The sequence below is a fragment of the Phodopus roborovskii genome, unplaced genomic scaffold (genome assembly GCF_943737965.1).
Source record: "Phodopus roborovskii unplaced genomic scaffold, PHOROB, whole genome shotgun sequence".
Classification (NCBI taxonomy): Eukaryota; Metazoa; Chordata; class Mammalia; order Rodentia; family Cricetidae; genus Phodopus; species Phodopus roborovskii.
Window position 1 is genome coordinate 12,143,603 of NW_026125391.1, and position 8,585 is coordinate 12,152,187.

Sequence of the window (8,585 nt, forward strand, 5' to 3'; positions counted from 1 at the left end):
TTGACTGTCAGCACAAGGTGAAACCTTGGCCACCTCTGGACTGCAGCTTCTCTGTGCTCCCAGGAGACACTTCCCAGAAGATGTCACCTCAGCAATGCTGATCTTTTTAGTCACCCCTGACTCTTCAACCCCAGCTAGCCTACCATCCAATCATTTTCCCAATTGAGGTTTCCTCCTCTCTGACGAGTCTGGCTTGTATCAAGTTTACATAAGACCAGCCAACACAGCAAGCTAACATTTTCCATTTGGTTCCTTGCAGAAAAACTCAACTTGTCTTACAAATAAATTCATTAAAATTATACTCATGGTGTAACATGAGAACAGCAAGAAACAACTTGAAGCCCAGAACTGAGCAAAAGACTTTGGTGTCTGAAATGCAGTATAGAGGTTCTGGGTTCATTGATTCCAAGTTCCTGATTGGGGTGATGGCAGACCAGAATATCCCTCTGACACCCTATGTCACATAATTTCCAAGTAGGTCCCAAGACAAAAGAAATGAAATAGTTGTGACATTTTCTGTGCTGTCTTGAAACTATCCCCTAGAATTAACTGGGGAACCTGGTTTTGTAAATGAAACCAATGTGTGATCATTTCTCTGTGTGACTTGAATGGTGAAGGGGCAGCTAAGGACTGTCAAGTGGAGGAGCATTCAGATGGAAGGGTCTAGAATGTGTTTTTAAGGTGTTGTTTAGTGGATCTAAACAAGTTGCTCTGCTGTTTTTGTTTTCAGTTTCAGAATCAGGGAGTGTTAAATGAGACCTATTCGTCCGAATTAAACAGTGTTGGTCACAGGCAGACCGATGCTCATCTTCAACATCCAGCAGAAGCGAGGTCGTTTCCGGATATCACACCCAGTGGATTCCTGTAGCTGAAGGAACATAATACAGGAACTGTCCATGCTGGCCATAAGCACTCTTTTTCCAAACCAGATTTTAATCTTTGTGTTGAGAAAAGGAGTTTAAAAACTGTTATCTGAACTTCTCTGCTCAGTGACTTCAGCCAGAAAGAGAGCGAAGTTCTTTGAACTTCAGGATTCCTGATAGTGTACCAAATACCGTTACAAGACTTATTGATTCCTATGTTTGTAACTTCTCTTTGTCCCAGATGTTAGAATAAATGGTTTTGGTACTTGCATCAGAAGAGAAATCTCAGTGTTTTTCCTTCTGCACTGTTAATATAAGTGCCTCACGTTCTTTTCAGTCCACCTGTAACACAGTAGGGTGTGCATTTTATATAAAGTGCTCTTCTATCTTTGTTGAATTAATATTCTTTCTGCACAGAAATGTTACTGGATCATTTTTTATTAATTCAGGCATGTTCTTACTGCACTACTTGCCCCCTTTCTTCAGATAAAGGGCAGATGATAACTGAAAGGTAACTATTTATTATGTAATATACTTGCTTCTGGACTGTTGATGCTCTCCTGTGCCTTATGTTGAAATTTTGAAAGTAACATGTAACCAAGATTATTTAATTATTGCATAAATATTAAGACAGTAGCACTTGCATTTTAACAGTGTTTTCTGAGAAGTGGCATTCTTAGAGTGGCACTGTCTGCTTTCACTGAAACCTCCATAATGACACCAGAATGCTGGCCATCACGTGAAATGCTCAACCTCCATAATGACACCAGAAGGCCACCATGTAAAATGCTCAAGGCAGCCATGTTCACTAAGCTACAGTGAAGGGAAGTGGAGTTTGTCTAGCTCTTTGGTTAAATTAAGTAAAGCACTCATTTCATTATGTATACGTTGTCTTTAAAAGCTATGTTAGGTCTATGATCCTTTTTGTTTCACTTCTTATACTAGTGGAAGCTATTAGTTTTCCTCATATTTGAGGAGTGCTAAGACTGAAGTTGCCATGTTTGGTGCAAGGTATTTTAATGAATGAAATGAATGGTGTGTTGTATAAATGTAATGAACAAAACAATCTGTAAAATATTTTCAGTTTTCATTTAAGAATAATCCTTACCTCATATGTGTATTTTTTTCGGTGTATCTCGTTAAGAAATCAGATAATGAATCAAGGCTTTTGTGCTGGTATTAAGGTAAAGGTAAATGTGATCTGTTCACCTCCATACACTGTTGGTATGCTACCAACATGGCAGATTCATCACTTGGCCAAATTTATGGTTCTCAAATGGCTTAAAGAAAAGAAAAATACTGGTGTCTGTCATTGTTTTTTGTCATTTACTTAGATATAATATATGAAGGACATGAACCTGTTTTTCATATGTTGTATAAAAATATGATGAAACCCCAAACTGAGATGTAGTATTAAAATATGCAGTGGCTCTTAATCTTTAGGCCTTGACCCATTTGGGGGTCAAACAACCCTTTCACAGGGGTCACCAAAGACCGTCAGAAAACAGAGATATTTATATTACAATTCATAATAGCAGCAAAACTAGGGTTATGAAATAGCAACAAAATAAATTTATGGTTGGGGATCACCACAACATGAGGAACTGTATTAAAGGGTCACAACATTAGAAAGGTTGAGGACCACTGAAATACAGGCTCTTTTATCTCTCTTTTAGAAAACTAAAGTATGTAAGCACAGCTTCAGGTAAAGAGATCTGTCAATTCTATGCATTTTCAGTCAAAATTCTTAATCTTTAGGAATAAGCATTGAAAAATGACTGTCGAGAACATTTCACAGTTTGCTTCCAGCATGAGGTATCACTAAGGAGTAAATCTCCATTAGAAGTTGTCAGTCTCTTTTACATGTTAACAAATGTTCAGTTAAAAACATACTTTGGACATTGCATGCATGGTGGCATTTAATTACACACTTATAAAACTAAAAGTTTTAAAAGCAATATTGTGTATTTTTACCTATATAAAATAACTAAAAGTCTAAGAATAATAAAATCACATTAAATTGAATATGTATTTGTCTGCATTGCTAAATGCCCAACAAAAGGAATGATTAAAGCAGTGCTGGGCTGGGGAGTTACTTTCTAGATGAAATTCACATCTAAGGCCGTGTGTCTGTGTGACTTGCGTTCTTGCTATCCAGATGTTTCTTACATACGTTAACACTTACCAATATGCCATTGTATTAACCTTTCAATTGTTACTACGCACAAGCTAGCTTGTTTGAGTATGAATTGATTTAAGTTTACATAGCTTCTTGCTATCCTTCAAACTGTTATTGCTTACATACGCCATGCATAGATTTTTGTTTACTAAAGTATGATTTATAATATCCTTAAACGTTGAAGAAAATGTAAACAGTGATATACAATAATAAAATAACCACCAAGTATGAAGAATGGTTTCATAAATTCTTCTTTCTGTCTGTAGAAAGGAAACAAGGCCTTGTACTCTCACATGATTGCTTGATGGTGGTAATCTTTGAAAGAAGACCAATACCAAATCTTTGTAAAAATCATTTAAATTCACAATTTGATCTGAGAAAATTCAAGTTTAAAAGGGATGTTCCCAATCACTAGTGTGTTTGTTTTGGTGGCCACACATGACAGCGAAGTTATGCAGTGGATGACACCACCAAGGTTTGGATAGTACACTCTGTGGTGTCATGTGTACACATCAGAATGATCATCATCACATTTCTTGCATGCACATATCACTACATAATGACACATGACAGTAACCTTTCTGATCTTGGTTTGAATTCAGTTTAATGGCTTCCTTAACTAAGAATAACTCCAGCTGTACTCGCCTCACCAAGACTACTGACCACTCCAAGGAACTGGGTGATGGTCACGATTCTTGTCTTATATTTTGCAGATGACCTTGCTTCCAGTTTTCCTAATAAAATCGGTAGCATTACCAAGTGTAACCTATACCTTCATCCCTTCAACACTAGTCTTTGCTTTCCTGTAATACATAGGAAGAGGGGTTCCTAGACTTGACCATCTTTTTTTCATTATTATTATTCTTTGAAGTTAAAAAATAAGCTCTTATGCTTTCTATTTTTAATCTCACCACTTTTGTGGATCTCCCTGTGGGTAAGTTTCCATCAGGAAAGCATGGTCCTTCTTCCCCTTAATTTGTTCTCTCTTGGCCTTGCTCAGAAATTCTCTCCTCACATCCAGAGTTCTTCCCTCCTGTGTTTCTGTGTTGCTGTGGTTCACTTCAACCCTTTGCACTACTATTTTAAATGCCAAAATCATAATTTTTTATTTTCTGTCATGTGATTTTAAACCTCAAAACATTAATAGCAACCAGAATAAGACACTCAGCAGGAAAAAACAATACTAAACTCATGTCTGCAGAACAGTCCATTGAGGTGAAAGAATGCAATGTGCCATTCTAATATCAACTCCGTTTGTTCTTTGTAATGACAGTTCAAGTGTGTTTTTAAGATTTTTAACTTGTAAACAACATGAACCAAAATGAACTATTAGGTAATCTAAGCACTGCAAGATAATTTTAAGATACTAGATAAAACACTATATTAAAGACATAGAAATCAGGGTTCACTTTGGTCTTTACATGGCTGGAGTTGTTACCACCATAAAATCAATACATATGAACTAAAGTCAGCTTGATAGTGGGTGCCTGTGGTTGACAAATGTAAGTGACTGAAGAGGTAGTCAACACCATAATTTTCAATCTCAGAACTGACAAGTGGTAAGCCACAGGTGTATTGAGTATCGGGATACTTTCTCACAATACAGTACTTTGTTCCAAGCATAAGATCCACACTGAGTCATAGGTCACCCTAACTGAACTGGGTCAAACTAGGTCACAGCTCAATCAGGCACATCTTGGAGAGGCTGTTGACTATGTAAGACAGAACTGGATACTTTATTTTTTAAAAGCAGCTAAAATTTCCAAATAGTTGTCATACGCAGAATAATAGTCAACAAAATATGTTTATATTTCTTCATAAGCTTATGTGAATTTGGTGGCAAGGGACATTTTGTAGATGTTATTGAGTTCAGTACCTAGGAATGGGAAGGTGCTATGGTCTATTTCTTAAACATCCTCCAAGCCTTTTGTTGAATGCTTGCCTGGTCATTTATGCTTTATTGAGAGATGATAAGGGAACATTTAAAAAGGGGGCATTATGGGAGGATATTAGGCATTGAAGATGTGTCCTAAAAGGGGACTTAAGACCACAACCCTTCCCCTCCTTATATTTCCTTAGTCCAGTGAAATGAACAGATGTTTCTACCTTTCCCTCCTGAAAGGTGTCCTGGGCAATTTTATTGCTTCTCTCTTAGGAGAATGCTGAAAGCTGGCCAGTGGTGGTGGATGCCTTTAATTCCAGCGCTCGGGAGCAGAGGTAGGCTATCTCTGTGAGTTCAAGGCCAGCCTGCTCTACAGATGGATTTCTGGGACAGGCAGGGCTACATAGAGAAACCCTGTTTAAAAAAAAAAAAAGTAAAAATAAAACAGAGACAGAGAGAAGGCCAACATATAGTCTGTACTGGATTACCTGGAGAAACTCAGTGTAATCACCAAAAGTTCTTTCAAGAGGAAGGTTGGAGAGTTAGCAGGGAGGGAGAACAGAAATTGAGGAGATCAGAAAGTATTAGAAGAATCTACACTGATACTGCTGAAGATGTAAGACCACACACCAAAGAATGCAAAAGGGTCCATGGAGCTAGAAAAGTCAACAATGTAATTCTCCCTTCATGCTTCTAAAAGAAGCCCATCCTTGCCAATGCCTTGACTTCAGAGCTAGCATCTTTTTTGTTCATCAGTTCTCAACCTGTGGGGGATGACCCCTTTGTTCACATATCAGATATTTACAATTTATAACAGTAACAAGATTGCACTCATGAAGTAGCAATGAAATACTTTCATGGCGGGGGTCACCAAAATATGAGGAACTGTATTAAAAAGGCTCACATTGGGAAGGTTGAGAGCCACTACTCTGGTTCTATCAAGGTAACATTTGTGTTGTTCTGAACCAGTAAATGCAGTAATAGTGGCCACTGGAAATCAGCAAAAAAATGATTTGGATTTTATGGAATAATGAATTTGGAATTGAAACATCTTCATTTTCATAACTTCTATTGAAAGAGTTGTTCTGTGCATCCTCCCAGGCTACAGTAACTTTGCTGTTTCAGAGAATAGCCAGTGTGTGTGTGGGGGGGGGTGGCAATACTTCCTGCTGCTCCTCCCCACCTTCAAGTCCCTCAGAACCAAGAAAAGAGATTCCACTCTATGAGCAAGACAGTGGTGCCTGGTAGGCTCCAGCCTTTCCTTACAGAGCAAGGACATGTGGAAAAACACACTGCAGCCTTGCCTTTTCCAGATGTTTGCCTCATGTCTGGAGTCAGGAAATGCATTGCTTATAGCCCCACATATGTTTCCAAGGAAAGATCTTAATAATGTGTCTGCTTGTTGCAAATCACCATCAAATTGACCTGCTTTCTAGAAGGAAAATGGCTGTCCTGAAGTGGGTTAGACATTATACCCACATTGCCATTTATACATCTTCAAATAGTGTTCTGCATTTAAAATTAACAAAGCTGTTTGGAGGGTAATTTTGCAACTCTGCAACTAAAGTGCTTGTGTATGAAAAAAATAGTTAAGTTTGCATTTTTAAACCTCTATTAGGATATTTTCACTTCCTGGGGTCCAAAGGAAGCCTATTAAATGAGAAAAAAATCACAAAGCTGTTACAATATTGTCTTTTTAAACACCTTGCCAGATATTAATTTAGTGCTTTATTTGCACAGAAATTTCAACTTCAATATTGGAATTGATTTGTTTATTATGCAATAAGCTCAGTTTATAGTCTTGTAATTTCCTACTTATTGTCTTAAGACCATGGTTAACTGTGGGTAATAGAATAACAAAATGTAAAACCTTGAATAGGGTTTCTGCTTTATTTCAGGGTAGTTTTCTGTAATAGGGCATGATGATATTTGAACCACTAATTTAAATATATGCCTGACTCAAGCATTTACAGTTTCCCTCAAAGATTTTACACTGGGTCCAATTCAGGTTATTCTTGCATCTATTAAAGAATTATCTAATGGATGTAAGGCTAAAATCTAAACTGATGTTTAACTGAAGTGCCCTTTTAAATATAGAAAATTATTATAAACATATTTTAGAATGATCCAGGCATCTTGCCAAGTTTCAGCTTTCTCTCCTTGATTCAGATAAAGTGTGAAGTTAAGACTAACCCACTGGATAGAGAGAGCAAGCATGCTCTTTTCTGCATTCACCTAGAAATCAAAGACCACTTGCAAAACTTTTGTGTATCAATAAAAAGACCATCATTGCAAAATGGACATTTAAAGAGGCATAGGACTTTCCCTGCTGAAACAAAAGTTTTAGAACATTTGGATAATAGACTCTTTATTTCCCTTGCATTAGCAAACTGTGTGCATGTACATCCTCAAGGCTCAGGGAACATCCCAAAATAAAGGACAGAGCGAATGTGAAAGCTGGAAGATGGGTAGGAGTATGGGGAATTCTGTGGTCATGGCAGGCCTGTTGCTCTTATGAATTCACAGAGGCTGTGGTTGCCTACACATAATCATGCCAGTCAACACTCCAGCATGGATAGGGGAGGGTTCAGAAGGCTCCCTTTCCTACTGAGTAGCTACTGACAATTCATGTGTACTAGTGGAAGAACAGTAACTTTTCCTCAGGGCTATTGCTACTGGGAGATAACATTATGCCATCTAAGCACTAACCAGACTCAGTGGGTTATTAATTATAAAAGGACTTACATGTGAGAGGGGAACTATTGCAGGAGTCCACAAAAAGCAAGAGAGACAATTTGCCATAGGTCTGATGATAGTACATTACATTTGTGCATTGAAGTTTCAAATAATAAAAATATTCAAAGATATAAAAATTTAAAAAAATTATTTCAGAAAGGGGATAATTAACAGATTTCATAGTTTGGAAAGGAATACCGACAACACATGAGGAGTTCTGGTGCTTTCAATGTGCAAATTTTCATTATGTATGGGGGCTATTAAGGACTCCTTGCTTTCATTTTACATTTGTTTGAGGCAAAACTAAAAGAATCATATTTAGGCTGAAGGGTGTGCAAGAACTTGGTGTTAATGTCTACTGTTTTGCTTGCCCTAACCTTCTTCAACAATTACATTTTCTTGGTGATTTTCACCTCAATAGCATATCCACTCACTGTCTTCAGAATCTATCTACAAAGTGTTTAATATACTATTTACAAACAAAGTCACATAATATGTTGACATGGGAACTTTGTGACAGGGTAAACCCGGGCTAATCCTTCCCCTTTGCCAAACATTTTCAATGTGTTAATGTAAAATGAAATTTTCAAAAGAATTGATGTGCACTATATTTCAAACTTGACATCAGAACTCTTTACAAAAAGCTTACATATTTTTGCTAGTGTCCCAAAGAAAACACATTGAAAAAGTCTCATTTGTGGAGAAAAAAACCCCAGGCTCTCCTTACGTTTCCTTGTGGTTCTGTCTGTATGTACAGATATGATTTGCAAAACAACAGGTGCATCTCTGTGTCGGAGAGTAGCACACCATCTCACACCAGCAATCACATGTGTTAGAATTTGCTCCCTTCTGCCATTTCCCAATCAAGTTTCTCAGTTTGTGAAGACCATAACATTCTCTCTACACCTGAAGCATTTGTTATAGT

At 37.4% G+C, this 8,585-nt stretch overlaps 1 protein-coding gene across 1 annotated transcript in view; it reads left to right on the forward strand.

Moving 5' to 3' along the window:
- Ahr (aryl hydrocarbon receptor) overlaps nucleotides 1-3,277 on the forward strand; it is a 39,643-nt gene extending 36,366 nt beyond the window's left edge. The window contains exon 11 of the mRNA XM_051175095.1: nucleotides 731-3,277. Coding sequence (XP_051031052.1) covers nucleotides 731-868 — 138 coding nt within the window. The 3' untranslated portion in view covers nucleotides 869-3,277. The remainder of the gene's footprint in view (nucleotides 1-730) is intronic.
- Nucleotides 3,278-8,585: the final 5,308 nt, after the last annotated feature.